Source organism: Prosopis cineraria, unplaced genomic scaffold, assembly GCF_029017545.1.
Source record: "Prosopis cineraria cultivar Desert tree isolate PC_DT_omini unplaced genomic scaffold, ASM2901754v1 PC2, whole genome shotgun sequence".
Classification (NCBI taxonomy): Eukaryota; Viridiplantae; Streptophyta; class Magnoliopsida; order Fabales; family Fabaceae; genus Prosopis; species Prosopis cineraria.
Genome location: NW_026555333.1, coordinates 4,019,611 through 4,045,293, shown reverse-complemented (window position 1 = coordinate 4,045,293; position 25,683 = coordinate 4,019,611). Strand labels below are relative to the sequence as shown.

General features: G+C 33.0%; 3 protein-coding genes across 7 annotated transcripts; 1 reads left to right on the top strand and 2 right to left on the bottom strand.

The window, feature by feature from the left end:
* Window positions 1–3,767: 3,767 nt before the first annotated feature.
* LOC129301655 (carbon catabolite repressor protein 4 homolog 1-like) lies at window positions 3,768–10,036 on the top strand. Of its 5 annotated transcripts, XM_054940240.1 has the most exons (11): window positions 3,772–4,433; window positions 4,986–5,667; window positions 5,765–5,851; window positions 6,625–6,708; window positions 6,779–6,862; window positions 7,536–7,616; window positions 7,705–7,758; window positions 7,860–7,948; window positions 8,128–8,230; window positions 8,321–8,462; window positions 9,727–10,036. In XM_054940240.1, the coding sequence occupies exons 1-11, from the start codon at window positions 4,276–4,278 to the stop codon at window positions 9,870–9,872; spliced, it is 1,710 nt and encodes a 569-aa protein (XP_054796215.1). In that variant the 5' UTR covers window positions 3,772–4,275; the 3' UTR covers window positions 9,873–10,036. The 5 variants fall into 5 exon arrangements, 4 of the variants coding, with proteins under 4 accessions (XP_054796217.1, XP_054796214.1, XP_054796215.1 ...); XR_008591065.1 differs by lacking the exon at window positions 8,128–8,230 and having other exon boundaries at window positions 3,768–4,433; window positions 9,727–9,860; XM_054940239.1 differs by having other exon boundaries at window positions 3,771–4,433; window positions 8,128–8,462.
* Window positions 10,037–10,916: 880 nt separating this feature from the next.
* Window positions 10,917–12,123, bottom strand: LOC129304078 (uncharacterized). The gene is made up of 2 exons (XM_054943715.1): window positions 11,674–12,123; window positions 10,917–11,590 (listed from the first exon to the last, which is right to left on the bottom strand). The coding sequence occupies exons 1-2, from the start codon at window positions 11,854–11,856 to the stop codon at window positions 11,237–11,239; spliced, it is 537 nt and encodes a 178-aa protein (XP_054799690.1). The 5' UTR covers window positions 11,857–12,123; the 3' UTR covers window positions 10,917–11,236.
* Window positions 12,124–16,533: 4,410 nt separating this feature from the next.
* Window positions 16,534–19,138, bottom strand: LOC129303679 (sugar transport protein 5-like). The gene is made up of 4 exons (XM_054943153.1): window positions 18,817–19,138; window positions 17,941–18,260; window positions 17,202–17,831; window positions 16,534–17,128 (listed from the first exon to the last, which is right to left on the bottom strand). The coding sequence occupies exons 1-4, from the start codon at window positions 18,947–18,949 to the stop codon at window positions 16,691–16,693; spliced, it is 1,521 nt and encodes a 506-aa protein (XP_054799128.1). The 5' UTR covers window positions 18,950–19,138; the 3' UTR covers window positions 16,534–16,690.
* Between the last annotated feature and the right edge of the window lie 6,545 nt (window positions 19,139–25,683).

Below are 25,683 nucleotides of genomic sequence, written 5' to 3'. Positions count from 1 at the left end.
TTTAAAATTTTGTATTTAAAATCCTTTATTTAAATAATTTAAAAAATTTCAAATAAACATAAAATTGAGAGTGATTAGTTTATTTTTATTTTTTAATCAACTAAAAATAAGAACAAGATATAAAAGTCATAAAGACAATTAATCAACAATAAAAATATAAAAAATGATATGTTTGAAATGATTGAAATTTTAAATGATTAGAGCATTGAAAGAATTTAAAATTATAAAAAATTATAATAAAAAATCAATCTTTAAATTCACAAGTTTTTGAGCATTTAAATACATAAATTTTGTCAGGTTTTTTTTTAGGCCAAATTTTGAAACTAACGGGGCTAATTCCTAGCACTCTTCCACCACTTTTTTGCCTTCATGTCCATTTTTGTGTGATTATTTTGGATGGACTAGTCCAAATAAATTTTAAAAAAAATTTTAGTGCATTTTTTTTTAAAATCAATACTTTGAATTTATTTGGATAGCCTGAATATAATAAATATTAATTAATTATTTAAATTTTAAATTATTTTATATTACAATATTATATATTTGAGTGCATTACTAAAAATATTTATATTATAATATTTTTATTATTTTTAATATATAAAATATCTCAAAATAATATTTAAATTATATTTTAATATTAATTTTTAGATTTTAAGATCCACATATTTTTTTAAAAAAATTTTGAGTCCTATATATTATTTAAGTATTTAAAAAATATACTCTATATTTTTATCAAATGAATTAATTAATTTTTAAAATTAAATTAAAAATAATTTTAAAAATAAAATTTAAATATTCAAGTTACTCATGTAACATCCCAATTTAAGTTTTAATAGTTAATTTAGATTAATAAAAATTTTAAAAAATATTTAGAAGTGAGCAAATTAATAGGAGATGATTGTTAAATCTAATTAGGATATAATTCTAAATTAAAATTAAAAAATAAATAATTAATTAATTAAAAAATATATTAAATTATTATTATTATTATTATTAAAAAAAGAAACGAAAATGTATAAAAAAAATAAGAAGAAGAAGAAGAGATGGTTGCTTTCTGCGTGCTCCCACGGCAATCATGACATATATATATTATAATAAAAAAAATAAAAAAAGAAGAGAGAGGAAAGATGAAACAATAAAAAAAAATATGTGAGACTTGTAGTATTTTTTTTATAAAACCACCTTCTTTCCTTCGTTTCTTCATTTCATCCTTGTACACGAGCTGAGGCAGAGAGCGAGCGAGAGAGCGAGCGACACTGACGGAGAGGCTGACTGATTTAAAAGGTGAAACTCCATAATAGGATACTTCATATGAGATTTTAAGTATTCTAAGATTAGGTAAGTGTTCTAAACATTTTTCTTAGTCATCTTTTTTCTTTGGTTTCTGATTTTGTGGTGGTAGAAAATTTAGAATTTGGAAGAGAGATGAATTTATGTTGAATAAATATGATTTTTGAGGTTGTTGGTAGTGTAATAAATATTCGAGAGTATTATTTTGTTGATAGAATTGAAATTTGAGGCATTTGAGTTTATCCCTAGATTTATATGGGTAGATTTTTGGTTAAATCTAAAAATATAAATTGATTTGTTGATATTTAGATGATTATTTGAGATAAAAAATAAATTATTATGGCTATAGAATAATGATTCTAGGCTTGAAATCAAGTTTGTAATTTTTAGGTATTTTTATGTGCAAATTTTTGGAATAAAAAGAGAAATTTTGATATTAGAAAAATATTTGAATGAAATTATTGTGAAGGAGACTGTTGAACCAAGTAGATAGGTTCAAATACATGAAATTAAATTTTAGAATTCAAGAGACTAAGACTAAATTCTTAAAAATATATATATAAATAAAATAAATATAAAATAAAATAAAATAAATACTTAGGTGTTAGAGTATGAGTGAAAATTGTGTTAATAATATTATTGACACATTGAAATATGATTAATTGTAGATTAATTTTCTTTTGACACCATTTAAGCTTTGGAAAGTTTTGGAAGTATTGTAACTTGAGGGGTAACTTTTGACCTCTCAAAGGTTGAGGTAATCGGGGGAAATCTATTTTATGCATTTGTATGTTAATTAATTAATTATGTTAGTGAAATAAAAGAATATATATATATATATATATATCTAAATTTGAAATAGTTATTTGTAATGCATGTGACTTTGTTGAGACTTTATGATTTGTGAGTAATGAGATTGATGGTTGATGATTATGTGTACACTATTGGTTATAAGTTGTGGATTATGCACAATGATAAAAGTTTATGAGCATGTGGGATAATTTTGAAATATATATATATATATATATGAGTTTTTGAAATGCATTTTTCCCATGAGCATGATCATATGGCGGGAGTTTGCCTTAGTGAAGGAGTTAGCAGTTATACAAAATTCATATGGTACTTGGCTATTAACCAATAATCCCAAGGGTTATAGCCGCTACTTACCTTGTAAGGTACTGTAGCATTATTTCTATTAAGGGACTTGACCCTACTGGCCTATCTGGAGTTTTGGGTAAAGCTAGTTTGGGTATGACACTCCATAGTGTGTGATTTGGGGGAAACCGTGTTCATAAGTGAGTAAGGTAACCCTGACCCGGTAGCCCCTCATGATATGATTAAGGCCTTGGGGTAGTCTCACCACATGGACGATCCCTTTCGGTTGTTGGCCTACGGATTTCATGTCAGAGGAAATAAGGGGGGATATAAGGAAGAAATTGATCATACATATTATTATTATTATGCCATTTGAGTGATTGATGGTTATGTTGAGAATATGATTATAATTGTAGAAATGAGAACATGTAGTAATTATGTGAATAATGTATATGTGGCTATTTGTGCAAATTTTATACTTGATTTTATTCTTGAAATTATTCACATGAGTTAAATGTTAATGTGATTAACATGTTATTAATGTGATTGTTTGAATGGTCACCTTGATAAATTTATTGGTCACTTGCATTCATGATTAATTATCATGCATTTGTATAACTTAGATATACCTTGGTTACTGAGTGGTTGTACTCACCCCTCTCTTTTAACTTTTAACATATTACAGGAGCTAGCTCATCAAAGAAGAACAAAGGAAATGAGCATTAGGCCAAGTGATAATAATCACTTCTGTAAGCCTCTCTCCTTTTATTTGATATGTGTATTTAGTTTATGATATTGCCATCTAAGATAATATATTCTTAATCCACTTGCATTATGAGTTTTGTGTTGGAAAAAATGTATTTTGGGCCCTGAGGAATGTGATTTGATGTTTGTGCTATAATTACGGGCCAAAATATTTGTACAGGTAAAATAGTTATTATCATGCTTCCGCATATGTTTAATTAAATGATATGAGTTCTTAAAATATTTTAAAGACTTGGAATTCCTTTGTATTAAATAGTTTGTAAAAAACATACATGTTAAGAATTTATTTAGGTTAATCTCGTAATGAATAATTCATTTGAATTATTAATTATGATTAGTGTGATGATTAAGTCTTAATTTAGGACGCACTTTACAGCTCAATACTAGATAAATTTTGGGTGGGTTGAGTTTGATCATTTAAATTTTCAAAAAATTGAGCCTATTTAAGTTTATTCAGGTCAAACCTGAATAAAGCTCGGTTAATTTAAATTTCCAACTCTATTTAACATTTGCAGCTATTCCCAAACAAAAAACAGGGAAAGAAAGTTGCAATGGTGGCAGCTTCAGCTTGGAAAATGAGTTTGTGAACTGTTAAATTCATACAAGTTATTGTTTTTAATTTTAATTTAATTAAGGATCAACGATCAGATTCTTTTCATGCTCTTACCTGAAAACAATCGTCGAAGCATTTCTTTTCTTGAATCAATTAGACTATTTCTGCTGTCTGCTCCCTTCCTGCTTTCATTGGTCTTTCGTCCCTAAATAATCTGCAGTTGCGACTATTCTGCCACGTGGCAAGTCTTTGTAAGAGAACCTGCTAGCATTCCCGCGCTGGCAGAGAACGAAAGGATCATCACTGCACTCTGTGTTTAACGATGGTGTTTTGACGTCAACGGACATTCGTTTTTAAATATATTTATGTTCGATGCTCACAAGCTCAGACAGACTCCAAAAACTGGGTCTAAGTGAGGGGATTAGCAGTGGGCTGATCGCCAATAACTCGCAAAAATTTCACTCCCGAGGGAGATATATCTCTTTGTTCACCCGATTCTAATTTTTCCTCGTTTGAAAATTGGCCAATTCTCTTTCTTCACGTTGTGGTGTATCTGCAGTCCAGGAGTTCAAATGGATATCCAAGAAACCAAGAGCTACAATTGCAAAGTCAACGTCACTCTTCGTTCAACTATACCAGTCGTGGGCTGCGAAATTAATCCGTCGGTGTCGGTCACATCGAAAGGGCCATTTCCAGTACCATTTCACTCCTATTCTGTCAATTTTAAATGGTAGTTTTTCTTTCTGTTATTTCTTTATATTTTTAGTTTATTCTGAAACGTGCAAACTTGGTATTTATTTCTAAGATATAAATAAAAGCAACGAGTCATATTGTCTGGTATCGACAGCTCGGAAGACCTCTAGCTGCTGATATGTTTCTAAGATGTAGGCACTCTTTGAAGGAGCGACTCCTGCAAATTAATTTGGTAGCCAAAAGAAAAGGTCTCACAGATTATGTTTCAGGGATATAATCTCATCAATGCCAATTGAATTTTCTCTTCTATTTGGGTTTGTTGGTAATTTGTCTATTTCATTACACTCTCCTGTCAATAGACTCTGTAAATGCAACGTACTTTATGTAGATGCCCTCGTGACTCTGTTCACCTGCAAGTCGGTGGTGTTAAAGCTTGAAGTTAATATTTTATATACAATGATAATTTACCGAGGCATCAAATAGTATCATTAACATGGACTCCTGAATCATATTTAAAAGCCTTCCCTAGCTATCTATCTTGCTCTTGATTTTGCTTAGCCTAAAAATATTGAAACCTCCATATTTCTAGGTATAAAGAAGCAGAGATCTGCTCCATACATAATGATAAGTTGGCTACTGTTCAATGCGTATCTTGTGTTAAATTGAACATCCCAGGGAAAGAGAGTTACCATTGCTCAACAAAATGCTTCCTGAATTCATGGCAAGCACACCAGCAGCGCCATCATCTCGAAACTGAAAGGAGGACTTTAACTGATGATGCACAAACGATAAGAAAACTTAGAAGTAGTGGCTCTTGGCCAGAGCTTTGTAGTGAATGTTTAATTGATGAGGCAGCAATGATGGATGGAGGAGGAAAAGATTGGTTTTTGGTTAGTTGTTCAAGAAGTTATGTACCTGAAGTGGATGATCTCGGACTAATCTTGAAGCTAGATTGTGTAGCTGTTGACCTTTTAACAAATACTGCTTTGTCCGAACTAAATCAAACAATGACTGACCCTGTGATTGAATTTCCTGAGGCTCAGCCTCGCCCTATGGTTCCAACTCCACGTGTGCAAGAATCTTCAAGTTTGTGTTCCACATCCCTAAACGATTTTACTTTTAGCATTCTCTCATATAACATCCTGTCTGACATTTACACTTACCAAAAGTATTACAACTGCCCCCCATGGGCTCTTGTATGGGAATACCGTCGTCACAATTTGCTCCGTGAAATCATTAAATATAATGCAGACATCATTTGTCTTCAAGAGGTTAGCACTTTTGTCTTGCTACCATGCTTTGTTGCTTTAAAGTGTATGTTGACTTCAATGCAAATTTTGCTGTATTCCAGTCCTGTCTGTTGTGCAGGTACAGAGTGATCATTTTGAAAATTTCTTTAAACCTAAGTTGACTGAAGAAGGATACATGGCTATATACAAGAAAAAAAACAATGAGGTAGGTCACCCTCACTCTTGTGTGTTTAGCCCACATATTGGTTAAATGACCAGATAGGGTAGAAATGATGTTGAAATTTTAACATATCATAGAATTTGTTGCATTCATGCTATTTCGAATTTTAAAAAATTAAGGAAAAAAAATATTGATCAACAATCTAAGTTGTCGCTACATGCATTAATTTCTACTGATGTCCCAAAAACTGTTAAAAGTATGTGTAATGTGGCAATAGCTATTATAACTTTTACAGATGAATTTTGAGATTTGGTTCATGGAGTACAGATTTAACAAGAGTTGGAATGAGGAAGAAAGGCTTGGTAAAAATGAATGGATGTGTAAGGTCATTATTTGTACTTCTTGTGAACCAACCAAGATGAAGATGAGCTACATGTCAGGAGGGGACTGCAGGCCCGTAGGGATCATCTTTTTTTTTTTTTTTTTTTGCTTAATTTAGGGATATCTAATTAAACCGATAAGTTTATTTTCTGATTTTTGTAATGGATGACCGCCTCTTTATAGGTTTATTCTTAGCCCTGTCATGTTACATGATACACTATACTGCACTGCGAATACTTTTATTTCAAAATGAAAAGAGTGGATGTTGCATATTCAACTCATTGGAGGGGAAGAACAACAGAGATAAGGGCGTATAATGGATTGTTTTCAAAGTGGAAACTCATATTTTTGTCATTGTAAAGATCGCAAACTTAGAAGACTTAGTGCCGCTTCCAGCTGCATTTAAAGTTATCAGTGTTGTATTGAATGCATTGCAGGTTTACACTGGGAATCAATTTGTAACTGATGGGTGTGCAACTTTTTACCGGAGGCATCTCTTTAAAGAATTTGCAAAACATGAGGTAAGAAGCTCTGGATTGTTCATTTCTTTAAAACTTAATTTGAGATTTTTTTTTCTTTTTCTTTTTTCAGGTTGAATTTAATAAGAAAACATCACCTGTAGTTGAAGCACTGGAACCTGATCTAAGGAGTGAAGCTAGCAAACATCTCATGAAGGTAGAAGTTCCGAATGGGTTCCCTCTTTGCTTTTTATTTTATCTCTTTGGTTTTTCCTTATTCTTGGTATTGAATCTGACTTATCATCCCAAAGGGTTCCTTTCAGATTTTGGATTTGTCAGTATAATGCCATTAAATGTCGAGTACTCAAATTCATTCTATAAGTACTCAAGAAAAACTTGTAACATTCCAGCCGATTTCCTTTTTTCTTTGGAGTTCTTTTATCAGGATTTGTATTTCCAGTCTGATTTGATTTTAACCAAAAATAATGGAGACCTTAGTCAATATCATATAGCTTCCAGACGAAGTTTTGTTTTTCGAAAACAGTTCTCAAATAGATTGTATATCTTTCAGTAAGAGAAGGGGCTGATGGAATTTGAGTGCTCTTACTAAGTTTTTTACGTGACAAAATGTAAGCTTTGAGTCTCACGTGCTTATTTTCTCTATTGTATAGCCTTTTGTTCATTATAGATATAGCACAACTCGAGCCTATCTCTTTGTGTTTTCCATATTCTCTCTTTTTCTCATCAGTGTACATCAACCAAAGAAGGAAAAAATGTAATTTTCTTTCAAATTATTTTTTCTGTTCCAAATGAAAATTATCCGTTCGTGCTATATCCAGTTCCTTTTATCTCATGAAACGCTGTAACATCATAGAATTTTTGTATCGCAGGACAATGTTGCACTTGTTGTCATTTTGGAAACCTTGGGAAATTGCTGCATTAAAGATGCCATCCAATCTAGAATTTGTGTGGTACTGGATATATTATATTACCTGTTTTTCATTTCACTGATATTGCTGGTGCTGACTGCTGACAATTGACTTTGTTATGCATCCCTAGGTAAATGCACATATATGTTCAGATCCAAAACTCCCTGATGTAAAATTATTTCAGGTGCTTATCAAAAGTATGGAGATTCATCCTTCCAAACCTTTATTGAATAATTTTACACATTATCATAACTCCTGTATCATCTTTTATCTCTTCGGGTAAAGGTTGTAACCCTAGTCAATGAGCTAGAGAAAATGCTGCAATCAGAAATACCTCTATTAATATGTGGAGATTTCAACTCTGTTCCCCAAAGGTTAGTGTCCAGTGAAAGAGCTTCCACTGAGCTAACTAAGGAACTTTTTTCCTGTTTAAATAATGTGAATAAAAAAGTAACACCAGAATCTGGAAAAACCTAAGCATTTTTTCCAAAAGGATATCTTGCCGGCTTTACTTTTATGGTATTAATAATTATCATTACTATTGGCATAACAGTGATCCCTACACTTTTATGGTTACTGGCAAACTAGAACATAGTGAAAGTGTCGATCCATATGGTGTATATCAGCATCTTAAGCTTGTTCATCGTTTTTTACTCGTAAGCCTCATGTTTTTACTCACTGTAGTTGTGATGGTTTCAATGTATCTCTGGACTCTTCTTTACGAAGTCAAGTTTTATGCTTTACAGGCAAGTGCATATGCAAGTTTTGGTTTAGCAGTTGCAATGCAAGAAAGACAGTTAGGGAAGTTTAACCAAGAAACCAGGGAGCCTGAATTAACCTTCCGCTCAAAACGATTCTCAAAAACCTTAGATTATATTTTTTATACAGGTATGCTAAACATTCTATTGAAGTATCAGTGTTAATCGGCCTACGTCTCCAATTTTTCCCTTTTAGGATTCTTCAGATAGAATAAGCCTCTAGGGAAGAAGCAATTTGTAAAGTGCTAACTACAGATTTGCCTCCATGGCAGGTGGATCACGGCTTCATAAACTTTATTTTCTAAAGTTACCTATTCTTTCGATGTCATTTTATGCAACTACCATATAGGAAACCTTGTCACAAAGATGTTTGCGTGCTAACCATTGTTGTGTGATGTCACCGTTCTCTTTGCAAAATCAAAAAGAGACGCCCCTCTAAAGAAATCACGAGAGGAACACCACAGGGAGGCCACTGAAACTATATTGTCCCACAATAACTGAAGAGGCATTTAAAAATCCTTGAAAATGTGAGAACTGCAAAGACAGGACACTGACTTGACATTTTGACATCCTTGCTCGCCACCAAGACTTTAGGACCCATTTGGTTTCTTGGATATTTTTTGAAAGAGATGAAATGGGAAAGGGAAAAGAAATTGACCTTTAATGGAATGGGATTTTTGGGCTCAAAATCATACTTGCTATTCCATGAAGTGAATGGGCATAGGATATATCGTGCTCTATCAGTAAACCATTACATGGCTGTGTAGTTTGTGCTAGCTTTTAAATCCTTTTTTTCCCCCTATTTTTCTTACTAGAAGATGCGTGTTAGTGTTTGATTCTGACCGGGAGGAGGAAAGGCCAATGAGTGACTGTATATACTTGTCATATTGGATAATATTTGGATAAATACAAAAAAGATTGTGCCCCACTTTGGGCAGGACGTCTTGGTCCAGTAGGGAATGAGTGTTGTCGGTGGACAGAATCAATTTCTTTGATTTGGAATTGTTTGGAAGGCAATGCTTATTTGTCACATATTGTCTAAGAGATCTCAAGTAATGTATTGGTGTGTGATATTCTTTCCACTAGTAATTATCGGTTTCCAATTTTCTTTCCACTTTTCATTGAGTTCCCTAAGTGGGACTTGTAATGAGTGTATTTGGCTCCTCTAAAGTAATTTCTTATGGTGTGTCAAGAAATGAATCTACAGATTACCATGACTTATTCATTGAAATTTGCATCATGGATTTTCTCACGGTTGTGCATGTTCACTTTAATGAAGCTGAGTTTTAAGTTATGTTCCATGCTAAAACCATTTTATCATTGCTGGCAAGGAGAGCAAAAAAATAAAAAAATAAAAAAAATTATCATTAACAGCATAAAATGCTTCCTTATAGTGAACACTTTGGAGGTTGAAGCTGTGCTGGAACTTCTGGATCACGAAGATGTCGCTGCTGGCCTTCCCTCACCCCTTTGGTCGTCAGACCATATCGCTCTCATGTCAAGTTTCAGAATCCTACCCAAAAAACAGTCCTGCAACTAGAAGCGTGCAAGCAGGCTCTGAATAGCAATTGGCTTGAAGTTGTTGAAAGTATTTCAAAAATTATTAGCATCATGTTGTCTATATTATACGGATCATTATGGTTTGACATCTTAAGTTCTTATCAATATATATACACACATTATAAAAATAAAATCAATGTATACTATTCCTTCGGTTTTTTTTTTTTTATGTCTCTTTTTTTCGTCGTTTGATTTATAGCCCTGTGAAACGGGTGAGATCATCTAGTTACCTATTACCTAATGAACTAAATCCTAGTCATTGCTATGCAATTTCTTACAATTTCACTGTGAAGTTAAATGAGATGAAATAATTTAGTTATAAGATAAAATATCAATGGAATTGTCATTGTTATGCAATTCCTTGTATTGAAATTTTAGATGGATCATTCCAAATATTGATGACTTGGTATTTATTTCTAGCATCCAAAACGAGTTTGCTAGTTAGAAAGCAGAGAACGTAAATGATCGAGCCCGGGCCTTGTGGGCTGTGGCTACACTAACATTCAATTTACATTAAACGGCGGAGGAAATGTACAAAATACGTGATCCATGTCACGGATATTCATCTGCTATCATTATATTCTGCATGCACCTTTGAGGTTCAGTGACCATCTTAGTCATTAATTCATGTCTCACTTCTAATTATTTTTCAGTTACGAGAGTTCTTGGGAACTTCGGTTTACTTTATATGGTGTTTATTTTTGCTCCTGTATCGGACGGTTGAGTTTATAGAACCTTCTTTCAAGATTTCCTTCCTTGTTTTATTATTATTATTATTTTTTTTTTTTGGGTTGGGGGAGCGCAAGAAGACGTCTTTTAAGATTTCACTGAATAATATTGTTACAGCTGGCATGAGCTTTCGAACTTCAGAATTACTGTAGCAAGGGACTCTCGGGGGCGGAATTAAGAATTAAATTCACTTACACAGAAGAGTAGATCTGTTATCCAGCAATGGTTCAAACATCACAGTGACCATTTTTAAGGAAACTGGTTGTTCATTCACTGTTACTGGTAAAGAAAACCATAGCATAAAATTTCTTTGCTACTTTATGAAACAAGCTTTTACGAGTAAAGGGGCATCAGTTATCATCCAGCATCGGAAAGAGTCTACACCAAATTTCTTCTATTATCTGGCAACATATAACTTCGCTGGATAAATTTTTGGATGATTGAGAAACACTATATTTACACATATGGTACCCGATGTTAGTTTCTTACCAGTCATCCATTCACCCTTACTCTAACAGTCTAACAGTCAAATATACTGTACTTGTACTTGGAGAAATTGAAGATAACTAATGCCAGGAACATGTTGGTCGTGATAAAGCTGAGAACTTGCCGATTCTAGCACAAGAGGCCGCACTTTCTCTTCAAGAATTTTGGAGGATTTTGGTCTGGGGGGTGCATGAATTTGCAGTTAGGGCAGGCAGGAGATGACTTACGTAGCATTACTAGCATGTGGCACCGCATGCAAACAGTGGCAACCATCTCTCTGTGGTCTCCCTCCGAATGACTTTTATCTCCAGAATCCTTCTGCTTCTCATTTATTTTGAGGTGGACTGCTTTGCTCCTCTGTGATTGATCAAATGTCAAGTTCAGCTCAAGGTCTAAGCTTATTTGAGTAGAGGATGGTGGTGCAGGGCTATTCTTTAGGTCCTCTGGCGTATCCGTATTTATCCTTGTCTTACAGAACCCTGACTGCATTAGAAAGATTAAAGACGTAACTTAATAATACGCATGTATGTGGCTATAGCTTCTAACATGTTTGACAATATATATACCTGTAAACTGGGGTATTGTTGCCGTTTATCTGAAGGCATATGAAATGTGGATTTCCTTTTCTCTGCCTCTGTTTGATTGTTGAAGAACTCCACAGGAAGTGACTCTTCCCACTTTCTCTTTTTTGAAGAAGCTTCAACTTCACTTCCCGGACTCTCGGCCAGGGCTTTGTGAAAAGAAACCATCACTTCTACTCAAGGAGTGTAGTTTAACCCCACCCCCCCTCTCTTCTTTACGTTACGTGTATATCAATGACCAAACGTTCATGAAGATTGAAGTGGTTATATAGGATAAGGTTGGGCCGTTAAAACTTGGAGGTCCACGAAAATAAAAGGACTTTACCTGCCTAAGCATGACGTGATTTTCCATGTTGGCACCCTCGTAATAACTACACAGCACCAAGGCCTGAATTCTGATACTTGGCCTTCCAAATCTATAGAATTGAGTAACTGACAACCCCACCAAAGTATCTGGCAGAAATAACCATCTAATTTTGGTATGAATTAATTTGAATCCATGACGTACCATAAATCGAAGCCGAAAGGCGACAGCTGAAGGGTAAGTATTGGTACTTTATGAAAGAGGGTGAGAGGCTGGGAGGTATGGCAAAGATTCATTTAATATTAGGAGTCTGTATACAGTTGAGGGAAGGTAGTGAGAGACCATGGCTTTTAATGTTGGATATAATAGCTTCATCTTCCCCATTTGGGTCACTTAAAGCTCTCAACACCCTCTTCAGCCATTAAAATCAACCAAGTCCTAAGAAGAGTTACCAAAAAAAATGAGCTGAAATTTATTTTTCCTTCTCTCTCCTAAATAAATCTTTGAAACAACCACTCTCTCGCTCTCCTTAATTTCTTCAGCTGCACTCCATGCCCAACGATCCCCACTTCCTCCTAAGAACACCACGATTCAGCTTTTATGAGTCTCCTTCGAACGGCTAAACAATTCATGAGACTGAAACCAGAAACAAATTATGAGACGTGTAAGTGTGTGCGTATGTCTGCAAATGTAGTTGAATGTTACGAATTAAAACGCCGTGTAATAACAATGCATCATGTCATCACCTACAAAATTAATTACGACAATTGCCTCTTCTCTCACAATTAATCAATCCGTACTATACTTCTCTTCCCTTGCAGTAGAATTGAAAGACGTGATAAAAACACCTGCAAAATACTTATAAAAAGGTTCTCGGGATTTTCTATCTATGACCAGCTTCTCAACTTGGAAAAAGACACATACCATGTATCGCTTGGTCGGTTATGCCTCCGGGTTTACTTTTAGCCAAATATCGCCGATCATAAAATTAATTTGACGAGCAACCGACATGGACGGCATAACTAAAAGATTTTGCTGGCGATCAACAAGAGACTGATCATAAGTGCAAGTGGAATTTCGCAATCAATTAATCTTTACCATTCTTCCCTCCTGATTCACGTGTTTATTCCTAATCTAAGTTTCTTTACTTACAAAGAGAAAGATGGAAGAATCAAAATTGGCTTGAAGATTCAAGGAAGGAGGCCAACTACCAAGAAACCATTAAATCACTTTGAAGGAAGGTCACCTGCCTTCATTAAATCACTTTGAATTCGCATTTATGCAGAGACTTGAATAAGTGACCAACTTTAAACAACCCCTCATTCACTGTCTTCTCTATTACTTACATTTGCATGCCTTTCTTCCCCCTCAACCTCTCAACACCTTCAGGCTCCTCCTGTTAAATGCCCCCAACCCACTCATTTATGTTCCTCTGATTCACTCACTCCTATCAGCACATCATCACAATGTCTGTCAGATTTCATCCTTTTTTTTTTCTCCCGTAGTAATTCTCAACGCTTCGACAATTACTCTGTTAATCTTAAATGTGAGAAGGGTATATTTATAATTGATCGTCGTTCATTAATATATTGTGCGAGGGTCTCCTTCTGATTTTTTTATTTTGATGATGACGATCGATATCAATATATCAGTATGCTAGTCTGTATGTCCAGTCATTGATATGTATTTCGATAACACATACATGTACTGGCAGCAGAGCTCAGTGTCTTCGAAGCAACTCTTGTGATTGAAATTGGCAGCAAGAAGTGGTTCCTGTCGACATTTTATGAATTCTTTGAAGTACTTTGTGAGGATAGACTTAATAAATAATACTACATGAGACAAAAAGCAACTGTTCAGTCTTTAATCTCAGTGTCAACGCCAGATGTTTGAGGATTAAGAGTTGAGACAGACTACTGCCAGGATAAAATAACAGTTCCGATGTGATTTAGTGTATTATTAGCACTTGCTCACGCTAATTATAATTATGAGTTGATATGATTTGTACTATTAACGGTAATTTTGTTGACTGAATTCCCGTTTCATTTATTGTAATTATTCTAAAATGATCTTGCACTTAACAAGAATAAATTTTCTCCTTTATATATATATACTCTCGTGTTTCAAATGAATGAAATCAATGAATATAACACAGTTTATATTCAAATTCGTCCTTTGTTCTCTTCTCCTTTGTATTTTCTTATGGTATTATTTCCTGATTTTGTTTATTTCTTCCGTGACATCAAAGTCAGGTTTCTCTCAAACGATCTCTCACCATTCAAGTGTTCATATTTCTGCGATTAACTAAGATCTCTGCGTTCCTCTCATTTCATTTTGTTTAAATCTATCTCCATATTTGTATTTCACAAAGTGATGGACAAATATGACAATGGATGGCATGTCTTTGTTGGTTCGAATACATCTTTTCTGTCTGGAAAGCATGCATGGATTTCTCAAAAACAAAAGGCTATGGAAATGTCACTGGAGATATAATTTACTGAGGGATCAATTAAAAGGATAGGACCATACATGGTTTCGTAATACTTAATTTATGTTGAATGGCAGAGTTAGGTAGGATCTGAGAGGGTGGGACGGGAAGGATAGTATTTGAATAACAAGAGAATGAGTTTGTTCAACATATGCAAGTTAAGTGTCTTCTATATGGCGCATGACTATCATGAGGAATGAGAAACATCAGTTAGTGTCCGGCCATTTTTGTTACTGAGTAAAGACTTTGCGTGCCTTGGACGCTTCATCAATTCCTGGTCAGTTTGGTTGGGGTACCAATTTTAAAGTAGCTCCAATAATGCTTGATTAAATACAAGTATCTTGCTTTTGAGATTTCAATTGGGTACGCATTATGATAACATTTATGGTAAAAGGCCCAAGACATATTTTTCAGCGTTTAACGGGACAATCAGTGCTTGTTTTTCCAAAGACTTGAACTCTGCCATCATAATTCATAAATCTTGAAGAACATGGAAAATTTTAAAATTCATATTTATCTAATAATATTTTGTGTCTATAAAATTTATGTATTGTAAATAAAATAAGCGTGTATCCATAGGAAGGGGAAGAAACAATGCACACATAGAGAACAAAACTTAGCCAAGAGCTTATAGCTCAATTGGCACAATCCCTACTTCTTACGGGGTCTTGGGTAAAATCACCAAGTAGTCCGGGGGAAATATCGTTAAATATGTATGTTTGAGTTGTTGTGAGTAGTGTGGGCGTGTGTCTGGTTACTTGTGTGTGGACCCCCTTCTCTATAGAGAAGGGTTAGCCGAGATAGTAAGAAAAAAAATAAAGAAAATAATAGAATTAAAAAAAAAAGCCATAACTTAAAACTCAATAATCCATTTATGATTTTCATTTCTGTAATTTCATTGACAAAAAGCAAGTTTGCCGCATATTTTCTTTAAAATGTGTGTTTTTTATTTTAAATTTTAATTTTTTTTCCTCTCAACTTTAATTTTTGCTTATGATATTCAAAAGGGATTTAATAGAAGTTTGATTGTTTATAATTTATAAGACGTATTTCAAAACTTCATCTCAAATTATACAATTACCCTCAAAATAAATTCTGTTGTATTTATTATTATACTCATTTTTGTGTAAATTATTATATGATATTTAGATGAATTATCTATATGAAAAAATGACAATAAAACCTCTTAAATTATATAAATAAAAATATGATTTCTCAAAATATTATAATTTCACAGAAGTTCTTATTAATAAATTTTAAATTGAAAAGATCATTTTACCCTTATTAATAAATTGTGATTTCTTATTTAATTATTACGATTCTTTGAATAAAAGTTGTTATTCTTTAAATAAAAATTATGATTGAAACTTGTTATTTTAAAAAATTATTTTTCAATAACATAAATTACACTTAATAAATTATAATTTCTTATTCAACTTTTGTGATTTATAGAATAAAAGTTATTATTTCTTAAAAAAAAGTTATGATTGAGGCTTGTTTTTCAGTAATAAAAAATATACTTGATAAATTATGATTTTTTGTATAATTTTTGTGATTTACAAAATAAAAATTATTATTCATTAAATAAAAATTGTGATTGAATCTTATTATTTTTTATAAGGATAAAACAATATTTTCACTTAAAAATTTATTAATACAAATTTTTTTAAAAATTTTAGTAAAGTTATAACATTTTAAAATATCAGATTATAGGTGAAATTTTATAAATAAAACTATTTAGACGAATCAGATTTTAGTGTCATCTTTCTTTCTTAATATATACAAATATTTTAATGAATTAGGTTAGCCGCATGGCCAACCAGCCCAACCCGATATCTGGCCCGACCTAATTTTTTGGCCTGAAAAATACTTACACAGACGACTCGTGTCAAGTCAAGGAGCCCACAAAGAAAGACAAAGGTCCGTGAGCGGACTAGCTGTGGGCTGTTCTTGTCAACGGCTAGTGTTTTGCACTCCCTGAAGAGTCTCGAGTTGCACTCACAATGATTTGACGAGAGATCCACGAGATTTTACTCAATAGACAAAGTCAATGTGATGCCAAACCAAAAGGCACAAGTCTTTCAACGTGGTTGCAGTACAAGTATGTTCATACAGACAGCAGAAATTTATACACAAGTCGTAATTTTTATATCATCGCGGAGGAGTAAGATCTTCTATATTATTAGTTTCGAAGAAGAATACATAAAAGGTTAGGTCCGTGGAAGATCATCTTGGGCATCATCTTTAGCTAAAAAGCGATGCCAGAGCCAGTGTTTTCTCCATATCGCATGCATGGATTCGAGAGGAATTCCTTTGGTCTCTGGCAAACAAAGTACAATAAAGACCGTCATCACGGCAATCCAACCCCCATAGAACAAGAAAGCACCATACTTAAAGCGACACAACATGGTCAAAAATGTCTGTGACAACACGAATACGGTCAAGAAGTTCACAGCAATGCTTATGCTTTGTCCGGTGCTTCTAATCTTCAAGGGGAAAATTTCGCTCGGAATGAGCCAGCTCAGAGGCCCCCATGACCACCCAAATCCAGCAGCATACAAGCACAACAGCACTAGTACTAATGTTGCATTGCTCTTTGATATATGCTGTGTGCTTCTCGAAAGTGCTAGCACCACAGTCACCGCAATCTTCACAACACAAATGATTCATTAGCAATAATATTACGACTCAGTAAAACTCTTCAAAGGAAAAAGTACATACCTGACAAACAAGCATTTGAATGCCCCCGATGATGAACAAGAATCTTCGTCCAAATCTATCTACCACAGCAGTGGACACCAATATAGATGCAAGGTTGACCACTCCAAGTATCATGGTTGAAAGCAGAGCAGCGTCGTTTCCAAAACCCACAGACTGAAAGAGGTTCGGTGAATAGAAGGCAACAATATTAATGCCAGTGAGTTGCTGGAAGAATGGGATGGCGATTGCCAAGACCAGGTGAGGCCGATATTGTCTCTCAAATATGGTGGTGAAGGGTTCCTGCTGGAGAGCTTTTGACTTTTCAGTCCTTTTGACCAGGTCATCCAGCTCAGGCTCCACGTCAGCAGCAGACCCTCTGACTTTGCGTAGGGCAATTCTGGCTTGATCTATCTTGCCACGCTGGACTAAGCTACTAGGAGTGTCAGTAATCAAGAAAGCACCAGTGGTCATTATGACAGCCGGTGCCACGGCGAGGCCAAGGGAGAGACGCCACCCCCATGAGCGTTTGGAAGTGACGTAGTTGATGCAGTTAGCAGCAACCACTCCAATACCTATGAAGAATTGAAATCCTGTGTTGAACGCACCTCGCCATTTTGGCGGAGCTATCTCCGATAGGTAAACTGGCGCTGCCTTTATTTATTCGCATATCAGATCCCAAAGGCATCAGGACAATTAGTCAGTAGATTTATAGTCTAATAAATGGATCCTTGAGCTTTAGCCCAGTGCTATGTAAACTTACTTGGTTGGTGAAACCGACTCCGAGACCGAGCAAGATCCGACCCAAGATGAGCATAGCAATATTTTCGGCACCTCCGTTAATGGCACCGCCGACGAGGAAGGAGCAGCCACCCAAGATCATGGTGTTTCTTCGACCCAGCGTGGCTGTCACTCGACTAGCTGCTAAAGATGACACCAATCCTGCTAAGTACAATGACGACGTGAATAACGTCAGTACTTGACTGTCATACACACAGTACACGTCTGTTTCTGTGCTGGCGGCTTTCTTCTGTATGGCTGGAAAGAACTTCTCAAGAAATGGTGTCATCGTAGTCACGCCACCTGGGATTCATTTTTACAGATTTTCCAAGCAAAAAGTAAGCTAAAGTTAACAAATTTGTCAGCAGGACAAGAATATATCTACTCTGGTCTTCCTTCCAAGAGCTCTTATAATAGAATTGATAGTATTAACTCTCATGCTTTAACTGTTGAATTTGCCTTAAAAGGTTATATAAAAAAAAATTCAATAAATCTCGAGGGCACGGGTGTCACATTTATCCCATTGACACGAGAAACTTCCTTTGTTACGTTGCCTTGAGCTTGGGGTAGATCAACTTTTAACTTCAGCTGACAGGACACGGGTAGAAAAAAGCAGCTATTGTAAAACTGATCTACTGATAATTAAAACGCAGTGGTTGGCTTAAAAATAATAAATTAATAGTTAGGAAAGAAAAGCAGAGTCTCTGGTTTTTCAGAGCTTCTACCAGGGGAAAGATCTTGTTTAATTATTAAAAAAACAGAGAAATCAAATAAGATTGCAGACAAGGCAGTAGGGTATGAGTCTATAATCAGATATGCTGTGTTAGAGAGAGAAATGAAAGGCGGGAGGGGGGAAAACCTGAAATTCCGACGTCATATCCAAAAATGAGGCCACTGGATGCCGCAACGATGCAAGTGATGAGGACGGAGAGAGTAATCTTGCCGTCGAAAGAGTCGGAAGGAGCGTCAACGGCGAAACCTCCGACAGCCATGGTGGAGTTTGGAGGCTCTTCTCCCAGAGTGGTCAGTGGATCTCTTGTTTTATTGCCCTGCCCCCACACATGGTAGCTACTCGTTATTTATAGGCTCTGAGGCCTGGGAGTTGCCTTTTTAATTTGCATTTGCTCTATGTGTCTGTAATATTCCACCTATGCATAATAGTCTATCACTGCTCTACTAGCTATCGAAAACAAAACTTTCTTTGCCCGTCCAAAAGACAAAACATGACCACTTTCTTTTATATTTTACCAAAAACAAAAAAAGAAAAAATCATTCTCAATCCCCTACAATCTGCATTTCATTCTTAATTCGTTCATCACCTCTTCAATTTACTTTGCAAATAAGCGGTTAAGCGAAAAGGTAGGTTTGAGCTTAGCCATTAAAAGATTTTTGGAACGTCAGTAACTGAAAATGTTATTTTACAGAGGTTTGTCATGGCTACCGAGCAAAATAATTAATTAAATTTATGAGGTTTAAATATATAAACTAGTTAATATAACGTGAAAAATTATTCTGCAAACATTACCACTTACCAATTTCTTTTTTATTTGAACCATTTACTGATCTCTCTTTTAACTAATTTAGCGTTAGCATATAGATATCTTTCATTTAACTTTAAAAATTTATATATGGATGTATGTATGTGACTTAGCCATGCGATCATCCACTACATATGTATATGGCTCCTCTTTTTCCTTTTGCTTGGGCGTGTCACTTTCCAGGATATATAAACATTAATTAAATAGTGAAAAAGAAGTCGATCCGTTCCAGCATCATACCTACTTAGTTGAAATTATATACCAACAATATTCATTTCAATTGGACGCCGGGAAAAAATTCAAGCACGTACGTAAAGGTGACGTTGTGAAATTAAGACGTTAGCAGATATTGTTGTTGTCCATGAGCCATACATGTATAACGCAGTATTGAATTTATACATACATGTAAATTGTATCTATAAGGTTGTAAATAGATAACTGACTAGATAATACAGCGGCCAAAAAATCATTCTACAAAATTGCTATTTAATACTTTTTCTTTCAACTTTAACTCCTTGCTCCGTACACATTTCTGTTATCCTGGCGTTTTTAATTTTAGTGTGTGTGTGTGTGTGTGCGCATCTAGCCATGCATCTCACTTACTTATCGATGCTTCTCTTTTCCCTTCACAGTGCATGTCACTTTCCAGTATATATAAATAACAAACAAAAGAAGTCTGCTTCAAAGTTGTATAATTACCTATACGTAGCAGAAATTATCGCTGAATTTGAAAGCCGAAGCTATCATCTAGACGGGGCGGTCTCGGGATTCAATTAACAATAAAACTTTATCAATTAAAGGCATAGCTAATTAAGTATTATTCGACAAAGCGATCGAAAATGAGAAACAAGCACTGTAGTACAGAGGAAATTATTTCGGTTTTTGATCAACTATCGCTTGCGTCCAGTCTTTTTAAAATATCTAAGAGGTTTTTTCTCATCATATCAATGCCTGATCTCTCATAACTTAATTAACCAAGTATAATGATCTCTTATATCTAAGATTTTTATTTTCTATCACAGAATCACGTAATTATTATCCCACAGTGCATATAGCCTCGCTTGTCTAGAGATATAAGTCAATTGACACGAAATAATCACAAAGTCAGATTTGTATCCTACGTGAGAAAATGTCTACCTTAAATTTTAGGCTAAAATGCACATAAAACCTTTTTGAACTTTAAAACAGTTATATATGATACTCCTCACCTTTCAAATTTAAAATTAATGAACTTCCTAACCTATAATTTTATTTTTCAAAACCCTTACTATTAATTAATTATTATTTTGTTAATATAGTTATTGCCATGTTAGATTAATACCATATACATGCCACATGACAAAAAAAAATATTTTTATTATTTTTAACACAATTTTAGAAGGGGCAATACATGATGATGTTTCCATTTTTTAACTGTGACATTGTTCTCATTTTTGTGAGAAAAATTATAATACTATTATTCTTTATTAATTAAAACAACTTTTCATATTAAAAAATAAAAAAATATCTAAAAGCTATCGTTGATAGGAATCACATAAATAAAAATTTACCCTTTAACAAAAGGAAACTATGATATTTTACCAATTGTTTTTAATTACAAAACCAATACAAGTTACCAATAGCAGAAAAATATTTTATTCTACAGCAACACACATTCCATTTACAACATAATAGTAACATTTTTTTTGTTTGAATAAATATTGAAAACTTCTTCATTCAGAGGAAAAAATAATAGCTACAAATCAATAAAAGTATCAAAAAAAATAAACAAAATAGATAATGAATTTTATATGACTCTTATCAGTGATAACTTTTATATATTTTTCTTTTTATTTGTTTAATATAAAAAGTTGTTTTAATTAATAAGTAATAATAAAATTATAATTTTTTTCCTAAATTGTAATAAGAACGGTGTCTTTTAACTAAAAAATGATAGTATCATCATGTGTATTAAAAGCAAAAATTACAATCATTAAATTATGTTAAAAAATAATAATAATATTTTTAATAAAATTACAATCATAATGATAGTATCATCATGCGTGCTACATTAATATAACACAACAATAACTATGTTAATAAAATAATAGTTAATGAATGATAGAGGATTTTGAAAAATAAAAATTAAAAGTTAGGAGGTTAATTTTAAATGTTGAAAAGTAAAATGAGTTTTTATGTAACTGTATTAAAATTAAAAAAAATTATACATTTTAACTTGAATTTTAGCATTTCTTGCGGTCAAAACTAGTAATATATCGTGCCAGCAAATTCATTTTTAAATTGGCGAGTGACATCAGCAAAGATTTTGCACATTGTCATTGTCCACGCGACGTAGAAGTTGAGACTATTCATGCTGATGTGTAGGCACGTGGATCTACACATGTGTGGGTGTGAATATTAGAGCATGTATTGAATATTGAATTTGTTGTTCATGTTGTTGACTATGATACGTTATTACTGTAGCTACCCTTGACTATATATGGTCCGTCAGCAACAAATAATAATTCCGTGCATGTGCGACTTTAAATGGAAATTTTCCAAGACACGAATATTATATTATTAGGAGACTTTATATACGTTGATTAACGTGGCCTTATTTCTTAGTTTGATGGATGAACTAGAACGGTATAAATTTGTATATTCGTTGCTCAGTTTCGATACCACATGTATAGTCACCTTGCTGCAGATAAAACAAAGAATTGTAAGAAACTGTGGAGTTATTAAACCACATCGTGCTATGATCTTACCAAAAGATCGAGAAAGATATAAAGAATTGGATTTAAATTCTTTAAAATTAAAATTCATCAATTTTTATGTGGACTTTTTTTTAAATTATTTTTTATTTTATTAGTTTTTATAAAATATTCATTTTTTTTAAAAAAGATAAAATTTGTGAAATTCATGGAATCTTTAGCTTTTGAGAGGGGATTTGGGTTCCCCCCTAAACCCATGCTTTAGTATTGTATAGTTGATTATAGAACCTATCCAAACAGGTGAATTAGCTCAACGCGTGTTTCGATTAGAATAAATGAGGCATGTGTGTGGTGTGCGCAGCTGGCTAGCGAGGGAGGAGCAGACAATCATAATTGCACGTGTCCAAGCCTTTCCTTCTCTTCAACTCTGCGTAGCATGACTACTCCTTTCAATTTAAATTATAAAATAATTTAAAATAAAATTATATATGTTAATAAAGCATAATAAGGATATTTTATAAATTTATTTTTAAAAATAAAATTATAAACTTTTAAAAATACATTTGTATACTGAATAATTATGTTATAATATTATTTTTATTTATTATTGAAAAAGAATCAGTAATAAAATATTATTTTTCTCATATTATTTTATATTTTAAGATAATAATTTGTTTAAGATTGTCCTATAACATGAGCCGGACGGAGTAAATTAAAGCAATGTCATTTTATATTTTATCCTGATTTTAATTACCAAGTTCAAGTGCAAAGAAAGTTACACCGAGAGCTAAAAATTCAGGTCAAGTTGGCCCGAATATGTTAGAAAAAATTCAAATCAAGTTAGATCAGGTTTGGGGTTTGGCCTGAATACACGAATAAAAAAATTTATTTTTAAAAATATATAAAATATAATAAATATTAATTAATTATTTAAGTTTTGAGTCATTTTATACTAAAATACTATACATTTGAGTCCTATACATCATTTAAGTATCAAAAAAATATATTTTATATTTTTTATAAAATAAAATAATTACTTTTAAAGTAAAAAATTAATTCAAAATAATTTTAAAAATAAATTTTAAGTATTTAAATCGGATTTAACTATTTAAATTTTTTAAAAAATTGAGCTTGTTGTGATTCGAGCCTATTTAAATCGAACATATTTGATCCCGAATAGGCTCAGCCATTTTAATTCCCAGCTCTAGCTGTGCCCGTGGTGCAGTTTACTTTATTTATGCACAATGTCATGATGAGCAACCGAACCTCTTGACTAATTCATATCCCCTACTATCTTACTTATAAATTATTTTTATTAATTTTATTAATATAAATGTAAAAAAAATACAAAAATAAAACATAAATTTTAAATAAAAAGTAAAAAGTAAACAAAATATATAATATTATTTTTTTATCTCTCTACTACTTTTTAAAAATAATATGAAAATTTTAATTTAAAATAAAATAATTTCATGTATAATAACTTATAAAGCATGTCAGATTGTACTTTTATAACATGCCTAATATACATGACCGGAGGAAATATTAATTAATAATCAACGCATAGAATATAACATTTATTTAGTTAAGGAAAGAAAAATTAGCTGGTTGAAAATATGCAGTCGGAAAAATAATGAATTTTGAAGTCCTTTGCAAATGAGGGCAACTCAATTATGTCGAAGACAATTAAGAATGATGCCATAAGCAGGTAGAGAAATCAGCGACTTGATGTTTGAAAAACAAATAAGTAACAAATGGTTTTTGGGGGGATGAATGCAATGGCAAACGCGTGTGAAGAATTTGATCCGATGAGTGCCAACGTAGTGCGCATTGGTAATTATTATTCAATGACAGTAATCAAATAAACAGGGATTCAGTTATGAATCCACCAATATGGCTAGTAAATCTGTGGAAATTTTAATTTTGCATGTCAATTTCAGTTATATATGAATTCATCTATCAATTACTGGCCAGTAACTCTGTGTCGATCGAATTTTTATTTTTATATTTCAGTGAACCCTAATTCGCAGGGGAAGATGCAGAGCCACGTCAGCAGTTATTCATGCGAGCACTCCAGAATGTTCAGTTCACGGTTTGATTATGGGTGCCATGCTCATCAAGGTAATGAGATGGTAAAAGATTATTTTATATTTATTAAAATAAAAATTTATAAAAAATTATAAAAAAAATTAATATATTATTATTAATTGGGTTTATATTTAATTTGTAGGATTTAATTTAATATTAAAAATTTATAATTTTTATATATTAATTACCTAGATATATTTTATATAGTCCAATTTAATATTAAAATATCTATAATTTTATATTTTAACAGTACTCTAGATTTTAATAAAAATATAAAATATTTTTAAAAAAATTATATGTTAAAAGTTTAAAATCTAAATTATACAAAGTACATTTGGATAATTAATATATAAAATGTTAATATTAAATTAGATCTTTTAAATTAAATCTGATTAATGATAAAAAGATTTATTACAATTTTTCGTAATTTTTATAAGTTTTTATTTTAATAAATATAAAATAATTTATTATATTTGAACCATCCAAATTAAAATTTGAATGGTTGAGATCTCACAGTGTTGATCGGCCAAAATAAATCCTTCCGTTCGTGGCAGTTCAACTCCGAGTATCAAAAGGCTTATTTGAAAAAAAAAAAAACTCTAAATATTAAAAGACATGGGCTTTTGAAACATATCTCCAAACACGTTTAATACAAGTAACCATGTTTTTTGCTGGCAGGAAAAATGGAGTAGCCATATTGGTTTAACAAGCAAAAACTCCTTTGCTCGTAATTAAATATGCGAAAAATGAATTGATATTCTATTAAAAAAATATCACTTTCTTATAACTTGTTTACCTAGAAATAAATGACAAAAAACCGATTATCACATAAAAAAATTATCAACTAACAAATAAAAATATATACAAAATTATTTAGTACAACCTTAATCAACATCTGAAACAAGCTGGGGATTCCAATTACATGATCGAGACTAAAAATTCATTGCCATGAGTCATGTGCACGCGCGGCATAAAAAATGGCTTCATCTGCTTCTAGCTGAGGTGTGTGTAAAGTATGGAAGGCCATCATGCATCATCAAGAACGGTAGCGGGGAAACTCACAATACACACACAGATTGTGTAATTAATCCATAATTTTTCATGCATCTTCTCTCTTCCCTTTCACCAGTGAACACAACCTTCTCCCGAGTGCGTAACAAAACGCCACTACAATGCCATCATTCTTCTTATCCACCCCCCCCCCCCCAAAAAAAAACCAAACTTTTTGAAATCGGAGGGTAAACACTATCAACTGACATAATCGGATGCTCTGCTGCGGGATCGCGCTGATTCACCGTCGCCAGTCAATGAAAACGACGCATCCCTAAACGAATTTACTACATTATTCCAATAAATAAATTATACCGTTGAGCAATATAGGTTGAATCAGAGAAAATCATACACGGG

Bases quoted from the DNA above. Each gene is read 5' to 3' on its own strand.
- LOC129301655 (XM_054940239.1), top strand. From the start codon at position 4,276: ATGGATATCCAAGAAACCAAGAGCTACAATTGCAAAGTCAACGTCACT. The intron at 5,852-6,624 runs GTAGGTCACCCT...AATGCATTGCAG, and splicing joins ACAAGAAAAAAAACAATGAG to GTTTACACTGGGAATCAATT. The intron at 8,463-9,726 runs GTATGCTAAACA...GCTTCCTTATAG, and splicing joins AGATTATATTTTTTATACAG to TGAACACTTTGGAGGTTGAA.
- LOC129303679 (XM_054943153.1), bottom strand. From the start codon at position 18,949: ATGGCTGTCGGAGGTTTCGCCGTTGACGCTCCTTCCGACTCTTTCGAC. The intron at 18,261-18,816 runs GTTTTCCCCCCT...AATGAATCCCAG, and splicing joins ATATGACGTCGGAATTTCAG to GTGGCGTGACTACGATGACA. The intron at 17,129-17,201 runs GTATGTACTTTT...TGTGTTGTGAAG, and splicing joins TTCAAATGCTTGTTTGTCAG to ATTGCGGTGACTGTGGTGCT.
- LOC129304078 (XM_054943715.1), bottom strand. From the start codon at position 11,856: ATGGTTTCTTTTCACAAAGCCCTGGCCGAGAGTCCGGGAAGTGAAGTT. The intron at 11,591-11,673 runs GTATATATATTG...TTTCTAATGCAG, and splicing joins AACAATACCCCAGTTTACAG to TCAGGGTTCTGTAAGACAAG.